The sequence below is a fragment of the Cervus canadensis genome, chromosome 30 (assembly GCF_019320065.1).
Source record: "Cervus canadensis isolate Bull #8, Minnesota chromosome 30, ASM1932006v1, whole genome shotgun sequence".
NCBI lineage: Eukaryota > Metazoa > Chordata > Mammalia > Artiodactyla > Cervidae > Cervus > Cervus canadensis.
Genome location: NC_057415.1, coordinates 12,725,684 through 12,744,912, shown reverse-complemented (window position 1 = coordinate 12,744,912; position 19,229 = coordinate 12,725,684). Strand labels below are relative to the sequence as shown.

General features: G+C 38.1%; 2 protein-coding genes across 10 annotated transcripts in view; one reads left to right on the top strand and one right to left on the bottom strand.

Moving 5' to 3' along the window:
- Positions 1-6,590, top strand: part of GOLM1 (golgi membrane protein 1) — a 57,255-nt gene extending 50,665 nt beyond the window's left edge. For all 5 annotated transcript variants that reach the window (XM_043453236.1, XM_043453234.1, XM_043453233.1 and 2 more), the window contains exon 10: positions 3,646-6,590. In XM_043453236.1, the coding sequence (XP_043309171.1) occupies positions 3,646-3,722 (77 nt within the window). In that variant the 3' untranslated portion in view covers positions 3,723-6,590. The remainder of the gene's footprint in view (positions 1-3,645) is intronic.
- A 5,462-nt stretch (positions 6,591-12,052) lies between these two features.
- Positions 12,053-19,229, bottom strand: part of NAA35 (N-alpha-acetyltransferase 35, NatC auxiliary subunit) — a 94,208-nt gene continuing 87,031 nt past the window's right edge. For all 5 annotated transcript variants that reach the window (XM_043453117.1, XM_043453118.1, XM_043453120.1 and 2 more), the window contains 6 exons: positions 18,177-18,313; positions 17,097-17,164; positions 16,123-16,263; positions 15,604-15,726; positions 13,241-13,321; positions 12,053-12,449 (listed from right to left, as the gene is read on the bottom strand). In XM_043453117.1, the coding sequence (XP_043309052.1) occupies positions 12,390-12,449; positions 13,241-13,321; positions 15,604-15,726; positions 16,123-16,263; positions 17,097-17,164; positions 18,177-18,313 (610 nt within the window). In that variant the 3' untranslated portion in view covers positions 12,053-12,389. The remainder of the gene's footprint in view (positions 12,450-13,240; positions 13,322-15,603; positions 15,727-16,122; positions 16,264-17,096; positions 17,165-18,176; positions 18,314-19,229) is intronic.

The following is a 19,229-nucleotide window of genomic DNA, read 5'->3' as shown; positions in this document are numbered from 1 at the left end:
GGCATCCCTGGATGCCATAGTTTAGTCTTGCCCATTTTCTTACATTTGATATGAGTTTAAGTCTCAATTTACAAGTCTCCTCTCCCTTCCTTCTTTCATCCATCCATTCAGCCAGCCAGCCATTGCTGTTTGATCACAGTCTGGGGAGTGTCGATTGTGTATTCATGGTTCTAGTCATGGTTTGGCTTAGTGTGTTCTTTCCTCCCTATTTATTTCATGCAGATCACCAGCTGATATCTGGAGGTGGTATTTTAATTCAGCCATTCCTATTTCATTTAATTGAAATATTCTGTAAATAGAAAAGTCATGGTATTGTTCATATAGCATAGGCAGGATAAATGCTTCTTTCTCTTTACCAGTTTTCACAATAAGGAATTATTTCCTTTGACCTTTTGAAGGTGACCATTTGAAAATATAAACTTTTAAGCCTTTTTGATGGGTTTCATTCAGCTGCATGTATAATCTTTTTTGAAGCTCACATCATCCCAACTTCTTTGGCCAGTGAGGTTTGCCCCACTTCTCTGTGAACCATTGGTTCCTTAGTCTCTCATCCCGCTTAGCCACCGCTTCACTCCGCACGGTGCCTTTTCTCTGTGAGGGGCTCTGCCTGGGAAGAACCCAAAGAGGAGCTGCTGCCAGCGTGTCTCATGGACCTCCGCCCTCTCCTTCGTCTTCCACGGGCACTCGATGGTCACCTGCTGTGGGAGTAGCAGAGACTGCCCCTCCTAGCTGCAGCTCCGCCACTGGCCCAGGTGCTTTCCGGCGTAACCTGTTGGTTGGTAGGGTTTCTGTTGTTCTCGGGTCCATCAGAGGCTCCATTGCCTCCCTGTTTTCTTTGCAGACACTGCGAGTGTATGGTTTGCTGTCCATGGATTACTTTTGACTGCTTGTATTTTGGGGTCTGCAGGACTCCTGCTCAGCTAGTTTTGCTGTAAATGGTCTCTAGTTTTTGAGTTTTTAAATTTAGTAGTTGCTTTATATAAGGACTCTGAGAGGTTCAAAAACTGCCACTGTTTCTGCCATCTTTCCAGAATCCTCTATTTTCATAACTTACATCTCTTGATTCATGTGACTCACTTTAAATGTTTTCAAGTGTATGGGCGTGAGATATGGGTCCAGTTTTCTTTTTCCAAAGGTGTTTGCAGTTGGCCCAACACCATCTCAGATCACCATCTCATAGTCAGTGATTTGAGGTGCTACCATCATCAAACACTGGATTTTCATATGTACTTGGTTCTGATTTTTGGATTTTCTATTTCTGTTCTATTGGTTTCTCTCTTGATTCACAGTGTACCACATTGTTCTAAGTATAGCAGCTTTTTTTTTTTTTTTTAAATCTAGCCAGTCTACTTTCTCTGGAAAATTCAAGCCAACATCTCTTTGAATAATGCTTCTTTCCTTTTTGGCTCCTCCTTGAATTCAGATTAGAAGTGTATTAGATCTTTTCAATCTATTCATGTCTCGTGTCCTCTTTTTCATATTTTTCATTTCTGCTTCTCTGATCTGTGTTGAGAATAACTTCCTCAGAAATATCTTCCAATTCAAAAATTTTTCTTTCATCTATGCCTTCTTTGCTCTGTTTTAATTTCTAAACTTCTTACTTGGCCATTCTTTATGGGTCCTTATTCCTTGCTCATGCTTTCAATTTCTCCATCAACATTATTTCATATGCCTTGTTTTCCAGTTGTAATATCTGAAAACTTGCGGGGTTTCATTTCATTTCTGCTGATTCTCCACAGTACCTTGTTTGTGTATTCTGTGCTTAACTGTGAGCTACTACTTTCCTTGGAACTTCATCTGTGGGAAGTCTTTGAGGACTGAGTTACAGAGAGAAGGTTGTTTGCCTCTGCCAGTCCCAAGGAGGGTACTGCAAACTCACAACTCCTTTAATAAAGTAGGTTGTCACCTTTAGGGTTTTGGGGGATCACATGGAAAAATGAGAGTTTGAATTATACACCTGCACGATCATCTCATGTGGTTAAAAATGCTCTTTTTAACCACATGAGACTTTCCATTGCAGGTTTATTTCCTGTTGCCTTTAAGTCAAGGATGTGAAACTTTAGGGTTCACCTTTATATGGGCATCCCTTTCTTCACTCCCCATCTTGAGGGGAGCCCTCGTGTTTAGGGCCTTTTGAAGCTGTGAGGGGAGCTCGGAGTCTTCAGGCTTCAGCAAAAGTCCTCAGGACAAAAGCTGGCATTGATGCTTATTACCTTCAGTTGTTAATATTTCCACTCCATTTTTGATCTTCCTGTTAGTGTTCACAGGCAATGCATTTTAATTTTTTTTTTTTTTTTCACTTTTCATTTTGAAATAATTTAAACAAAACTAGTAAGAATTTCCATAAACCTTCATTCAGGTACCCCAAGTGTTAACATCTTATGTAACCATAGTACAGTTATCAAAATGAAGACATTTAATAGTCACATAATGCTATTATCTATAGACATTATTCAGATTTCTTGAATTGTCCAACTAATAACCCCTTTCTGATTCAAGATCTAATCCAGAATCATACATTGCATTTATCATCATATCTCTTTAGTGTCTTTTAACCTGGAACCCTCTGTCTTTATCACTTATAGCACTGATAATTTTTTAAGTGTTTTGGCCAGTTGTTTGGTAGAAAGTTCAGTTTGATTCAGCAGTGCATCCTTAAAAAGTCTTTCGTATTTTATCCAGCATGTCACTTACTACAATTGGCAGAGTTGCTTGGGGTTTCTAAAATTGAAAGTCTTAAGTTCATTTTTAAATTATTTTCATAGACTCTTTAGCTAATTATTTTTAATGCAAAAGATGAACATGTTAGGAGTCAGAATTTTAAGCAAATACAAGTTAGGTGTGTGACTTTGCAATGAAGCCTTGGGATCTTTCATTCTTTACACCCAGGTGTCCTTCTAAGGATTTGACCTTGTACCTGCTAAGGTTTTTAAACAAATTGAGGAGGTGAGCAAAGTAGAGAAATGGTTCTGTCAGCTCTTTTAAGAAAGAATTTTAGGTTGAAGAAATGTCATTTTAAAATTATGTCATCAAGATGGTTTCAGACCCTGTCTTCTCCAGGGAAATTAGAAGAAAAAGGCATTAGTTCCAACTTTTATTAGAGAACTTAAGACAGTCATTTATTTAATAAAATCATTAAGATGTGCAGTAGTTGTAAATGAGGATCTTGGGTTTAGGTTATATTTGTGATGTGTCTTTTTACATCCTTTGGGTGTCGTAGGATAAAGAGGGTGGAAACCACATGTAGACATCCATTCTGTAAAGGAAGAGCTTTGGAGTCACAAAAGCTAACCTGATTTGTGAATGGCTTTTAGGAGGCAGTGTGCTTCCTGCTAGAGGTGCAGTAAACAGATTAATGCAGCGCATGAGGGTCATGATCATGTCAAAAATACTATGAGTACATTTCATACTGTCCATTTTGTAGGGTTAGGAACATCATTTCACTATTTCACAGTTCTTGATACCTTGTTGGCTGTACATACGGACTCTTGCTATCTTGTCCTTGATTAGTAATGAAGTTCCACATTATGATGTTACCCTGGGAGACAGTCCTCTCTATAGACACAAGTCAGATGGGACCTGCCTGGGCTGGTTTCTCAAAATGTTTAATACTAGAACATTTTGTTTTCTTTCTTTCCTTTTTAGTTCTTAACGCTGAAAATCAGAAAGGAGACACAGTAAATTTACTTGATCAGCGTGAAAAGAGGAATCACACACTCTGAATCAAACTGGAATCACATTCTTTTGTGTCAGAATTGAACAGAGATCACTACAATAGTCATGAGGGATTGAATACTGTGAAATGTACTAAGTAAAATATCTAAAGATGATTATTGTGGAGTTTGTATTTACAATGTAGGAAAATGAGATTGTCTTTGAGACAGTGTTTCAGAGGTATTTTTGAAGTGTTTATATTGAGATGTCAAAATTGTTGAAATTTGTTGGCTAATAGGTATTTCATAAGAAGAGCAACACCAGAAATAGAACACAGGTTCTCCTTCAAGTGCGGCAACAGCAGGATTCATATTGTGAAGTGTAACCTTTGATGTGAAGGGGACTCCCATACTCGCAGAGCTGGTCTTCAGTTCCCTCTGGAGTCATTCTCTTCGCCACGTGGAGTCCTTCTGTTCGCCACGTGCAGTGCTGAGACAGGAACCAGCCCTGCAGTCGGCACTGAGTGATTTTTGGTTTATTCTTCTGTGCTCACTTCTGGTTCTGACAATCAGTGGCCTAGAGCACTGACTGTTAACATGAACATCACTAGCAACGGTGTTAAACAAGTCTAAACACAGAGGTGTTTTGTGTGAGGATTTTTTTAAAAGACTGCTACTTGTACAATAACCCTTGTCATTACTGTACAAAATGCTTACAAGTGACTTATAATTTGAATACCTGTGATCTATACTTGCCTTGCTTAGTGTGTGTGGGCAAAGCATTACCAAGAAAAGCCAGTGTGGATTAGACTTCTGACGCATCAGGGGCCAAAACAGGGCTGACCTTGGGCACGTGTGGCAGAGAGGGCAGTACCGCGCTGTGGGTGGGTGTGCTGTGGACAGACTGCCTACTTCACTGCTAGAAGAAGAGAAGAGAAACTTGATGATGAAGGAGACACACAGCATACAGATTTGGAAAGTTTAGAAAGTAAAAAAAAAAACGCAGTAGTTGTCTTTTTCAGTTTACACATGTACCTTGTGGTAAAGGACCACATCACAAACTGATTTAAAAACCAAAAGTTAATTTGAAAATGACCAATCATAATTTGCTTAATAGTGACATCAGGTTTAAGTTGGTTCTTAACATTGCAAATAAACAGGCTCTTGTCAGACTAGTGAATGACTGGCAGACTCACATTAGTGACCTTTAGAAAGGCTCCCTGCAGGGTTAAGTGGGTGGTGATGCTTATTAAATCAGCATTCTGAGTCATAGGGCTTGAGATGCAGGGGCTTCAGGTCATGTGACATAACCCCCTGATTAACAGAGAAGAGCCTGGGGCCCAGAGGACTTCTGAAGCTTCTCCAGGCCCAGCCAGAGTGCCTGCCTCGCCGCCAGCTGTGGACTCCTGCTGCCACTGAGGGGCGGGGCCTGGTCTGCATTCAGGTTATGATCTCCAACTTGAATGCTGTGTGGTATTTTTCCTACCTAATCATTAAGATTATAACTTCCCACCCAGAAAAGGCAACTGAAGGGTGTGAAAGTAGCTTTATAAGATACTCATCTAGGTCCTTGTCCAGTGTCTAAGTCTCAATCAGTCTTAGGGTTGATGTCTTGCATATTAGCCTTTATTCATCTCATGTTTAATCAGTGTGCCTAGAGTTGCTGAGAAATGAAACTCTGTTCAGGTTTTAAAACTGCTTTCAGTTTTCCCTTCATCTGCTGTTGAAACCCTAAGGAATCAGCTTGTAAACTGTGGATTAAGGATGGTCGTTTGCCTTATTAATTAAACCTTTCTGTGGAATGAGATGCTGATATAAATAAAAAATAATCATGATTTAATCTCCCTGTACTGAGGCACCTGAAAGCTGTTTGTTCAGGAGGTGTGTACTTTAGGTGTTTCTTCAGGCAGTCATGCTTTATTGCTGTTGGCTTCCCTTGGGATCAACTATTCCAAGGAACAATCTAGAGATGCCACAGCTATTTAAAAAATAAAACCTGTGTAATAAGCATCAAATAGATTATTAGACAACATGGTCTTGGGTTCATCTAAAATCAGCAGCTAGTCCAATTTTTAATAAACTGATTCACACCCTCCTCTATATTTTCAAATGGTGTATAGACAAGGAGTGATGATTAATTTGATCTTTTTTCCTGCAGATGAAGATTGCCATAGCAGCTTTGGATTAGATTTCATGAATACTCTATAATCATTGCACCTAGCATACTTTTGTGTGATGGAATTTGAAAAAACATTCCCTGTTTAAGTCATTGTGGTGTCATTAAATAACTAGGTTGATAACTGGCATAATTGTTTTACTTGGTAATAGGTGGTTATCTATTCATAACAGAACTTGGAATGGTGGAAGAGAATTGTAATTTCAGAGTCTTCTAAGGTCCAGGGGGAAACTGGTCTATTCTCATTATGTATTTTAGCTTCAAAGAGATTATAATCATTAATAGAGATGGTAATCTTTACTAATGATTATAGATTAAGGATAGTTTATAGGAGACTGAGTCCACTTCTAACACTTGCCATTGAAATGAGTTTGAAAATATATATTTAATTTTAAAGTTTCCATTAACTCTGGGTTATACTAATATTTTTTTTCACATTGTCATCTTAGATTTTGAAAATATTAGTATTAGAAAGTTGGGGAAATGGCTTATCTTGTGTATTTAAATGTTTGTGTCCTATTTCAGCTCAGAGGGCAACACTTTCTTAAGGGTACTAACTAAGCCACTCTTCTTAACAACTAAGTTTGTAAGGTTCTGGTAATGTGCACACTGAAGGATTACCCAGAAGTAGGTCTCTTCCCCTGCACTGTGCTTGTTGATGTGCCTGTGAAACTCATCTCTGGGAAAGAGATATGACTTGAGACATTCTCATCTGTAAACTATATATAAACTTTTTTTATACACCAAGGCCCTGAGACAAATACCTGTGTTTTTTTTTTTTTTTTAATCCTTACTCCTTAGAATAAAATTAAATGTTTTAAAGTAGAATAAAAATCCTGAGTTGAGTGACACAGGCTTACACTTCATATCCCTACAGAGATTCTAATATTGCGAGGGGTGCTTGGTAAATTTGACTAAAGTTCAAATAAAGACTGAGTGATCAGAGATGTGGTCCTAGGTAACCTAATTTTTCATATAACTGAAGTTTTGCCTTTTAGAACCCTCATAAACAGATTTAGGGAAACAAATGCATTTTTAGAATGAATGTTAATAGACACATAAGAATGAGGATGAAAACTCAGGCTTTAAGAAATAAGCCAGAGGGATTTCCCGGGTGGTCCAGTGGTTAAGAGTCTGCCTGCCAATGCAGGAGGCACAGGTTCTAACCCTGTTTCAGGAACTAAGATCCGACATGCCACAGGATAACTAAGCCTGTGAGCTACAACTACTGAGCCCACAGGCCACAACTAGCAAAGCCCATGTGCAGCAACCAAGTGCCCATGTGCCACAACCAGCACCATTAAAAATAAATAAATAAATAAATATTTTTTAAAAAAGAAGTAAACCAGAGTCTTTGTGGAGGAGCTCCTGATGTTAGAGCTTGCTTTTTACTAATGTGGCTCTCTTAGTAGTAAAATGACAGTGGAACTTCCAGTATGATGTAACATATCTGCCTTTATCCAGAACTCAAACCTTCACCTGAACGTCTTAACTCACACCAAAAAAGCGGCCACATTATTATTTCACATCTGAATATCATTTAAAAGAGTAGTTCTGTGACCTTAACCACCAGTCTACAGCTGCCAGTTTTTACCCTGTGAAGGACAATTCTGCTATAATAACATCCTTGCTCTGGCTTTTTGAGAAGGGTTCATTCAAAAGTTATTCTGGAAGTCAACGGATTACACATCTCTGATCAAAACAAAGCACCACACTTTCCTTTAAGCTTGGCTTAAAGGTTTGGCCTAAAACGTTTGAATTCTACACAGATGGTTGCAGATACTGCATCTGTATCTTAGCAGTAGTTTAGAAATTCAGAGTTTTGCATAATAAACTTTATGTGGTCCTCCAAAAGCTGATACATTCTTTTTAAATGGAAAGAATAGAAGGCATTGTTAGCAGAGGACTACAGAAAAAATTCCTATAGTTTAAGTCAGTGCAACCAATTTCTTCAGTTGATGCAAGCCATTTATGGGCAAGGCTACCACACTCCAACTGACCACTTACAGGTTCCTACTTCAAAACTCCCCTAGCATTCTTAGGTGTCCTGTGTTCTCACCATCAAGTGTCTCAAATTGAGCCTTCCTACTGCCCTGGAGGCTTTGATTTTAACCTTCATTCAGTTTTACAACCAATTGCCTCCAGGCTATCTTATTAACTGAGTGAGCAGGTTCCGCAAAGATGAAGGCCTTTTTCTCAAGTTTATACTACAGCTGGGAAGATAGAAACAATTAACTACAACTGAAAATGCTAAAAAGTTGGCTTAAAGCTCAACATTCGGAAAACTAAGATCATGGCATCCGGTCCCATCACTTCATGGCAAATAGTGGGGAAATAGTAGAAACAGTGAGAGACTTTATTTTGGGGAGCTCCAAAATCACTGCAGATGGTGATTGCAGCCATGAAATTAAGACACTTGCTCCATGGAAGAAATGCTATGACAAAACTAGACAGCATATTAAAAAGCAGAGACATTACTTTGTCAACAAAGTTACATCTAGTCAGGGTTATGGTTTTCCCAGTAGTCATGTATGGATGTGAGAGTTGGACTATAAAGAAAGCTGAGTGCCGAAGAATTGATGCTTTTGAACTGTGGTGTTGGAGAATACCCTTGAGAGTCCCTTGGATGCAAGGAGATCCAACCAGTCCATCCTCTAGGAGATCAGTCCTGGGTGTTCATTGGAAGCACTGATGTTGAAGCTGAAACTCCAATACTTTGGCCACCTGATGCGAAGAACTGACTCACTGGAAAAGACCCTGATGCTGGGAAAGATTGAGGGCAGTAGGACAAGGGGATGACAAAGGATGAGATGGTTGGATGGCATCACCGACTCAATGGACATGGGTTTGGGTGGATTCCGGGAGTTGGTGATGGACAGGGAGGCCTGGCATGCTGCAGTTCATGGGGTCGCAAAGAGTCGGACATGACTGAGTGACTGAACTGAACTGAAAATGCTAAGCACTTTTAAATGGTTTGGCCTAAACCAGAAGATACAGGAGCATTCTCTGAAGATGTAATGTTTCAGAAACTTGAAGGATAAAGAGAAGCTGTCCAAGAGAAGAGGTTGGCTGGTCAGAGGAAAAGCAACGTAAGATGCAGCTTGAGAAGCCAAGGGGAGAGGGCAGAAATGAAGTGGCCAAACCAGGTTTTGCTTAGTGAAGACTATCATTAACCAGAGAATAGTTGATCTTTTATGATCATACCAGCTCCTCCAAGAACAGGATGGAGTAAGGATGAATGTGGAGAAGTCAGTTCTAAAGAATGATTCCATTATTTCACACCCCACTCATTAACACTTTAACGTGCCAATTCTGCCCTTCCTCTTCAAGAAGGTTCTGACTATTGTCGCCAGCAACCTGTCAAATCCAGTGGGCCCATTTTGGTCCTTATCTTAGGTCTATTAGCTGTATGTGGCCCTGCACTGCTTATTTTCTGGCTAAATCTCCTTTTCATGCCAGAGAAAAACTCTCCTAAACTTTTCTAAATGGGTGCTTTTTTGACCAGTAATTAAGGTGATTTCTTAGAAGGCCAGAGTTTTATGAAACCAGTGACAGAAACTTGGTCAGAGGGTGGCACGGCATGATTTTAAGGTGCTCACTTTTGTTTCATTTCCTACCTGCTCCTTTCTCCCACCTCTTCCCTGGCCCACTCTTAGAACTTGGCTATCCTGACTCTTCCTTGGGACCAATCTCAGTCTCTGAGCAACTGCAACCCCCAGGGGCTGCTGCTGGTAAGTTGCTCAGTCGTGTCCAACTCTGTGCGACCTCACAGATGGCAGCTCACCAGGCTCCTCCATCCATGGGATTTTCCAGGCAAGAGTACTGGAGTGGGGTGCCATTGCCTTCTCCGGCAACCCCCAGTGCAAGCCTCCATTTACAATTCATCTCTGCAGCCACTTAAGTCTTCAGTTCATGTCTACCTAAGAATGTGCCTTTCAGCTTCACACCAAACTACTTGCCACTCTCACTAGGATGTTTTTCAAAGGCAGCTCAACAAGGCATTTTCTGGTGGTCCAGTGGTTAGAATTCTATGCTTCCACTGCCAGGGGCCTGAATTTAATCCCCCGTCAGGGAATTATGACCTTGCAAGTGGCACAGCCCGAAAGAAAAAAAGACATCTTAACATCTAAAACAATCTTTATCCCTGAACCTTGTGTCCTGTTTTGCCTATATAAGCAAATAGCACCACATTCATCTAGTAGTCAAAGCCATAAAACCTATGAATCATCACCCTTGATTCCCACAAACTCACCCAAGTCCTGTACCTCTTATCTTTTGATTCCATTCATCTCTGTTCCCTCTGCCACTACCTTAAGACCAACCATCATTTCTTCTCACCTAACAAGCTTCACTGCCTACAGCCTTTTGAACCAGTAATCATGAGCAAGCAGATCTGATTTGATCTTGCTGCTTACCTGATTCAAATCTTCCAGCAGTATCCACCAACATCAGTCAACAGTCTCCCCTTCCTTCCAGCTCCTCTCTCCAGTCCCTTGTCCTGCTCTATACTTGAGTCAACTGCCACCTTCTCACCTCAGGCCTGGCCCATCTGTGTCCCTGTCAAGGGGCTCAGCTAGTGCATCATCGTTAACCTTTGGGACCTGGATGAGATGGTGACTTTCTCCATTAATCATGTGAGGTGGGTCTCCTACACCAGCACACTGCCTTTTCCCCAGGGCATAATAAAGACTTCTTGATTTTTCTGCATTCTTACGGTTATTAGATCTCTGAGGGGAGAGACAGTCTTATTTCCCCCATCATTTTTTTTTTTTTTTTTGCACCTTGCATGGTAGATTTCTAAAAAGTCCTGAAAAAGGCAACTTTCACATTTTCTGATTAGAAACCTGCAGCTGAAACTTAGGAACACTCTTTGCTCTTAGGGAGAGCCACTCCTGAATAAACAGCCTTAGATGCTCTATAATTAGGCAGAACCCTTGCTCAATAACTTTCATGTACATTGTCAGCTGACCTAATTAGGCATCAGTTAAAAAATGCCAGCATCGCCCTCTTAATCCATGGTTCCTGTTGGCACTGATCCACATTCTTATAGCTTGCCTCAGGCTCTTGGCTATGTGCCAAATCTTGCTGCTTTATTTATCCTCTTTGCGTTTTGAATTCTTTCTTCTGTCACCTCTTTTCTACCATTTTTCTTATTTAAAATGATCAGAAATTACCAGCCAGAAAGTGTTCTCCTTCTCAGAAAACTAACCAAATAGAAGGCAACAGATACATTCTTTCTTTATAGCTCCTTTCTTTTGTACAGACTACTTTTTTTTTTTTTAAGACTTCTGGATTCTGAGATTTCAGGATGTTTACTGACTGTTCCTGGTTAACAATGTTTATCACCACTCTTGGTAAAGACAGCCTTTACCAAGAGCCTTCAGGAGCTGAGAAAAGAGGAATCACGAATGTTCTTACTCTACAGTTGGCTCTACTATAGTGTGCAAGATTTATGCAGGTTAGCTGCTTTAAGATATTTCCAGAAATAAAGTTTCAATAAGACATCTTCAAGAAAGGTGTCAAATAAGAATTAAGATACTTGAAACTCAGAACCCTTTCAACCATAAAGGAAATCTAAAACTGTTGCTGTTTTAAGCCAAGCCAAAAGCTCATGTAACTCCTTCTGCTAACAATACTGTCTTGTTAATAGCAGGACCAAAGGAAAGGCCCCCAGATATCACAGCAATATGGCACAGAATAGCAGAGCAGATGGGGGAGGAACTGGCAGCAAAGGAAGAAGGCTGGGGCCATTGGCACTGGGCACTTGTAGGTACAGGTGAATTTAAGTCAGTTTTCAGAGCCAGAGGATGCTGGAAAGGCCCCATTTGAAAATGTTTCATGGGTTAAACTAAGTAAGTGGTAATAAAAAGCGGTATGTCATGTTTAAACCTAATCCTATAATATCACTAGCAAACATGATGTATAATCTTTTAAAAGTGCCAAAAGTAACAGTTAAAGGATTAAAAAAAAATTCTGACAGGTATATAATTTAAGATACTGTGAAACACAAAATCACAATCCCTGTGTGACTTAGTATCCCTGTATAGCTAGGCGGTCTCCCCAAACCTCCCTTAAGTGTATTTAGCCCAAATCCCATGTGAGTGTTTACTAAATCCCTTGATTTGAAACTTTTTAATTTGTTTGAACTGCTCAAATATTAAGAGTAAACACCTTCAATTTTAACTTGTACCAATAAAGTGCTATTGGTTTTCATCTCCAATAGTGCATTTTTTGTCAAGAAATTTATTAACCTTTACAAACACTATTTTCACTCATTCATAAAAAATGATTTATGATTAAATCTGTAATAAAACCATATAACATTCATCAATGCATTCAATAAGACTAGTTTCATCCATGGAACATAATAAACCACTTTAAAACAGCAGTTTTCATTCACGTCATATAAGGCTGTCAAATTAAAAATATTCCTTATAATGGGTTGTTATCCAAGAAATCCATTTCACTTCACGTTATGTGGTAAGACTGACGGATAGATCCTCTAAGAACAGAATCTGAAAGTAGACTCCACCCTTTTGGTCACCTTTTCAGTCTTTCTCTCAAACAAGTTTCACAACAGGAAAATATTTGTGAGCAGAGAAATCAAATTCAGGAGGAACCTGTGAAAACAAAGTCAATCGATGCATCTTATACATATTCAGACAGTAAACAAAATAAAGACGTAATTTTAGACTCCTGTGTTTTTAGAAACAAGGAAAAGAAAATGATTTAGCTTATCTCTGGATCTGTGAAGGTTATTAGAAAACATGCTGACCAATGGTTTTCTATTTTTAGAGACCACTTAATGAAAACAGACTTAAATTACAGGAAAAGGTCATGGGTCAGCGATTTCTTTTAGTCCCAGGGTGGCTGCTACTTGTGAGAAATGAAATGAGTCACTGGTAAAGCAGAGGCGATAAGAAAGAGGGATAACAGAAAAGCAATGGGCGCAAACAGAGGTGTGTCTTATACAATGGACAGACGCCACCAGAAACGGCTCAGCGGCTGGCCTCTCACATCTGCACCAACTGCTGACACAGCACCAGTGGAACCAAGCGAGGCTGACAGGATCGTCCCTCTCCTGAGCCACTGAAGTGTTTATTTATTGAAGCGTTCACTTTTCTAAAGGGGGAGGACTTTTAAAATAACTCCCATAAGCTGGTTTTCACACATTTTCTTTTGTTACCTCAAGTCATTCAGTAATTTATGTGGAAGGGCAGAGCAAACTTTAGAGATTTTAAGTCAACAAAATCTGTAAGTTTCAAGGCAAAATGGCAAGCTCCAATTTATTTTCTGCCACTGAATCTCTTTAAGAATCATCTTTATGGGCATTTTGACTTTTTTGTAATATTTATTCAGCTTACTAAAAAAACAATGAAGTTTATAATAATTGAATAATAATATATTTTACCTTGGATTCCTTTTTGTGTCCTCCTGCCAATAACTTCATAACCACAAAGTTGGGTTTGGCAACCTTTAAAATTCTATTGACCTAAATAATGAACAACATTAAGCTATCAAAATATAAAATTCATAGTCAAAATATATTGATTTATAGATATCAATAGGAATGTGGCACAAAATAAGTGTCAGTATTTTTATATTAAAATGAAAGCAATTTCAAAACATGAACACCACCATATATCTTTTAGTAACAAAGAACTCTAGTTTACCATCATGAATACTTGAAAGGACTACTGTATCTTGTTTTCATTAAAACAAAGAAGCATTACATTGTGAAGTCCTGCAAAGACAGTACAATATAATGTTCAGGGCACAGACTCTGGAGTTAAGCTGTCTAGTTTCAAAGTCCAGTTTTGCCACTTACTAGCTATGAAACCCCTGCAAGTTTTCTAACCTCTCTGTCCCCAGTTTCTTCATCTGTAAAAATGGGAATATAATTTACCTATCCCGCAAAGATTTTTGAGGACTGAGTTAACACATATTATGAACCGAAACTCATGCCTAGCAGGCAGTTAAGTGTCCTTTAACTGCTATTTCTGATAACCATTTGTCTAAAACGTTTCACCTGAAAATATGAATAACAACAGAATGGAATACTCACTTCTCTTTAAGAGGGAGTAATGGGCAACTTGAAAAAAAATTCCCATTGCCTGCTTCTTACTTAGCTCACTTGACACATTAATTACCTCAAGTTCAGGAACTGCTGCCCCTCAGCTCCATATCACATATCCACTCACCTACATGACTACTCCATTTGGGCATCCAAAAGCCATGTTCAAAACTGAGCTGACCTTCCCAGCCCTGCCTCCCCATATGTTCCAGCCTCAGTCTTCCCCTTACAACTCAATCCAACCAGATGGTGCTCAGGCCAAAAACCTCAAAACCACCCTTGACGCCTCTTTTTCTCTAACTCCACCTCCAATCCATCAGTCAATACCACTGGCTAGACCTTAAAATTTACAGAGAATGCAATCACTTCTGATCCACTGGCACTACCATCTTTCACCTGGATCATAGCCATGGCCTCTAATTGGCTCCCTGGCTTCCATCCTTGGTTTCACCAGTCTATTTTACCAACACAGTGGCCAGCATGGTAATCCTTTAGAACAAAAATCAGATCTGGTCACATTAAAACTCTCCAGCAGCTCAACCCTGTGTTCACCTCACTCCAGCACACAGCCCTGGGCTGTTCTTCAAATACTCCAGACCCTCTCCTGCCTCTGTACCTTTACACATGTGGGTCCCTCTGCCTAGAAGGCTCCATTGCCAGGTGGTCATATGACTTGCTTCTCTACCTTCTTCCAGGATTTGCTCAGAGGCCAACTTATTTAAAAATGTCTAATCCCTTCCACTTCCATACCTCCTGGAGCATTCACTATCTCTATTTTCAGAACAAAAATCTCTTTTAAGGTTTTTCTTCATAGTACTTCTGATCTTATAACAGACTATTTATTTACTTACTGCCTGCACCCCGCTGCCCCTAGAAGGGTCCAGATTTCTGTTTTTTTTCCCCTGCTGGAATATACCAGAGTACTTAGGACATAGTACACACTCAACAATATCTGTATATTTACCATTTCCCACATGTACACAGGTATCTGTGTAAGGTAAATCCCAAGAAGCAGAATTTCAGGGCCTAGGCACCTGTGATTTTTAAGAGATTGCTAAGATACCTTTCATGGAGGCTGTATCAAGATATACCCCCCAAATGGTCTGTGTGTTACAGGTAACTCGCATTTACAGAATAAATACATTTCAATAAAATTAGGTTATACAGTAAATTAATGAAACTCATAAAAGGCTGAAACAATATTTTGTATTTTGCAAGTTCTAAGCTCTGTAGAATGATACTCAAAATAGTCTTTAAAACAATAGGCTTTATTTTAAATGGTCAAATAGAATAAGGTTGTTTTTACTTCCTGTGATAACTGACTAGATCATTTTTTAGGTTTAAGATTTATGTAATTATATTTTAATACAGTAAACTATAATTAAAATTTTTAAAATTTAATGTTAACATTACTGAGCTGTAGATCAATCTGGGTCTTATTTCTATTCTTCCAGCTTTATGGTTCTAAGTCTTAATTTCTCTTTGCACTGATTTCTAAATTTACACAAAGGAGATATTTGTATCATCATTCATCATATAATTTTAAGTCTGACAAAGTTAGATTGACATACTTAGCAGAAACATGACAGTCTTCATTTATTAATACTCTAAGATTCATTTTATGATTAAACTGTTATCCAGTAGTAAGTGATGTACTTCCTGACAAACTTCCTGCAGAATAACTGTGACTGCAGTCTTACCTCATGGTCTGGGTTTGGGATATTTTCCAGTATCATTTTTGCCTGCTGAAAGTGCTTACTAGCTGCCACATACAGTTCTGGAGACTGAGGAGGAGGGCTATATTTATTGAGGTCAGACATTTCCTAAAAAGGAAGAAATACTATTATTTAAAGTATGTTTAATGTGAAAAAACTCTAAAATACCTTTTTAAATTAAAGAATTCTACATTGATTATCCATTCACATATGGACACTAAAGCAAACACTCTGCATGTCCTGGTTTTTTCCTATTCAATTTTCAACCTTTATATACCATACTTCATATTATTCTCATAATTAAATAACTGTTAATGTGATGGGTATACCCTACAAAGTCAAATAATACTCATACTATTTAAAACTGCTATTTCATCCCTTTATCTCACTGGTCCAATAATAGTTTCACTTGACTATTTTAGCAAAATGGACAGATACAAATAGCACATCTCCAAGAAGGTCTAAGACTAAATATTTTGCAATTATTCTAAGGAGCAGGTTCACCTTGAACTGCAGATAGTGCACTGGTGGTGGTGTCATTACACTGTTGAATGGAGCAAATCTGTGCTCATATCGAACTTGTTCACTATCAAGCTCAAACTTGGGTTTTCGTACTTTGCCATCCATGTCAAAAGCTACCATGGTCTACAGTACAAAGAGAGAAAGATGATAACAATATGAAAATTGTGAACATCCTCATTAATAGCAGAAAATAAGAAACAGCTATTTATACACAGTAAATCAAAACAAGGCTCAGAAATCAAGAACAGGAAAAGAAAAACTAGCTTTAATATTCATTTTGACATTCTGCACCATCTTTTATATGAAAAACATTCATGTTCCAGTGTCTAATATTTTAATTTTCCCAGCGAAATTGTACCACATGCACATTCTTCTTCTTAAGGCTTTTGTAACAGCTTTGAAAACTTCAAGTAAAAGCTCCGGAAGAAAAAGTAATATTATCATTTCTATAAGAAAAGCACTGATCCTGTTTTCCAAACAGAATTCCATGTTCTATTTTATGCATTTCACTGTTTCCTCAAGTTACTCTCTCCTGAAAATGCCTGCTTTGCTCAAATTAAGCCTTTCATTGTGGAGCTTGCCCCTTTCCTAACATACTTCTAAAAAAAATCTGGAACCCATCTCTTCCAAGAAACCTTTTCTGATCATCAATCAGAAGTAACTCTTCCCTCTCTTAGTATCTATGCCACATATATGTCATCTGGTCTAACATTAACTAGGCACTTGAGACAAGGATCACATCAGATTAGACTTGGTATCTCACAACGCACCTAGTACAAGACATCTGATACATGACAAATGTTCAGTATTTGTTGAACAAATTAATAAAACCACTAGACTTGGATAAAAGGTCATTTTCAAGCAGACAATTAGTAAAAATGAAGGTTAAATTAGAACCTAGAATCATAAGAGAGTTCATTTTAGTTAAATAATAAAACAGCAATGTAGCAACTTACTTTAAACATTCCAGCACACATGTTCTGATACGCCTGGCTCATTGTGATCTCTCGGCTCAATGGGCGAACTATAATTAGAAAGAAAATTATCCAAACTCTTTTCCCTCCTCCTCTCGCATTACTGCAGAAGAAATCTAAATTTTAAAAAAATCTTCTATCTTGTTTACCAAATTAAAATGTTAAAACGTTTGTTCCCACAGGCTAAATTTTATGGCCCAAATCTACAAATAATAAACTAGAGCTAAGGTTAAACAGTAACTGTGTTCTCAAAACCATAAGATTTCAGTATAAATTAATTGTAATTTTTTCTCAAGTCACAATACAGAGAGAATTTCTTACTACAGGAAAGCCATGAGTATAGTTATTTAATGACCCACTCAAACTGTTGAATCTGAAGGGAACACAAAGCACTATTTTTAATGATTGCAGTCTATCTGTATCAGCCCATGAGTGATTAATAGGGTAGTCCCCTGGAAACATTTCTTTCTTCTCATGGTCCTTGGGCAGTGTATGATCATCTTTCTGTTTGACTGTAACAAACAGCACCACTCCAGACTTCCTTCCTTCCTGAGCTATCAGCCTTCTGTCAACAGTATCAAAAGTCTCCTGCTGTCTTGTTCCTTATCTTATTCCATGTGGTTACTACTTTTTGTCCTAAGGTCCTTTGACACATGAAATAGGAAAGAAGTAAAAGAAAAGCAAGGAAAGAAACCAAAAGGATTCTACACTAATACTGTGACTCAGTTTCTACCCCAGTGTCTTCTGGAGAGAAGGTGAGTGAGTGAGTGAAAGCTGCTCAGCTGTGTCTGACTCTTTGAGACCCCGTCGATTGTAGCCTGCCAGGCTCCTCTTGGCCAGAATACTGAAATGGGTAGCCATTCCCTTCTCCAGGGATCTTCCCAACCCAGGGATTGAACCCAGGTCTTCCGCACTGCAGGCGGATTCTTTACCAGCTGAGCCACCGGGGAAGAGAAGATGGGTGAGAATAAAAATATAATGACTAATTCATCCATTATTTGATGAAATTAAAGTGCATTCCAGTGTTACTTATTTCTTAAGTTTAAAAATAATTTACATCACCTTTCTTCTTTTTTTTTGTTTTTTTACTACTACGGCCTTTTTGCTGCTCTTCCATTATCCTTTCCTCTGCCATCTGAGAGCCATCGGCACGACTTAATGTCGACATCAACCAGGCATAAAGAAATTCAGAGAGATACCTTAATGAAAAGAAAATGTTAGTTAATGATAGATGTCTAAATGAGATGGCCTGGTCAAACATGCTCTAGTACTAATAAAGAGAGATTTTTTTTAATAATTGTTTAAAAGTTTTTTGTTTTAAAACAAGATTATTCAAATAGATATTAATAGATTAAATCTTAAAAAAATGACCATTACAAATAATTAACTTTCCCTATCCTGTTGCCTACCATATGGAAAATTTCTTGTTGCCACACAATATGGAAAATATACTACAATGATGTGAGTTTTACAACTTTTCAAAAGATTTTTGGAGGGGGTACAAATCAGGGGTATAGGATTAACAGATACAAACTATTATACATAAAATAGATAAGCAACAAGGATTTACTGTATAGCACAGGGAATTATACTCATTATCATGTAATGATCTATAATTAAATATAATCTGCAAAAGTACTGAATCATTATGCTATACACTTGAAACTAACACAATACTGTGTAGATCGACTATATTTCAATTAAAAAAGATTTCTTGGTAATTACATATATCAGTAAATCAAATGAATGCCCAGCAAATTGTTTTTACTCTATCAATATAGGTCACATTTCACCTAAACCTATTAAGGAATTTGTTATTTTCTTATTAATTACAAAAGGAAACAAATACAGAACAAAAATTACATGCATTAGACAGAATGATTCTAAAACATTAAAAACATGCAAGCATATAATTTACTTGAGCTTATTCAATAAAGAAATGTGAGACAGATTATCTCACCAGGTACTAAATTCTTTTAAGTTTAAAATGGCAAATACTACTTTCTCTTAGGCCAGAAAAATAGTTCAAATCTAGGACATAAATATATATTCCTTGAATAAAATTAAGGACCACTACTATATTAAATGAAAATCAAAGATTTATAAGAAATTTCA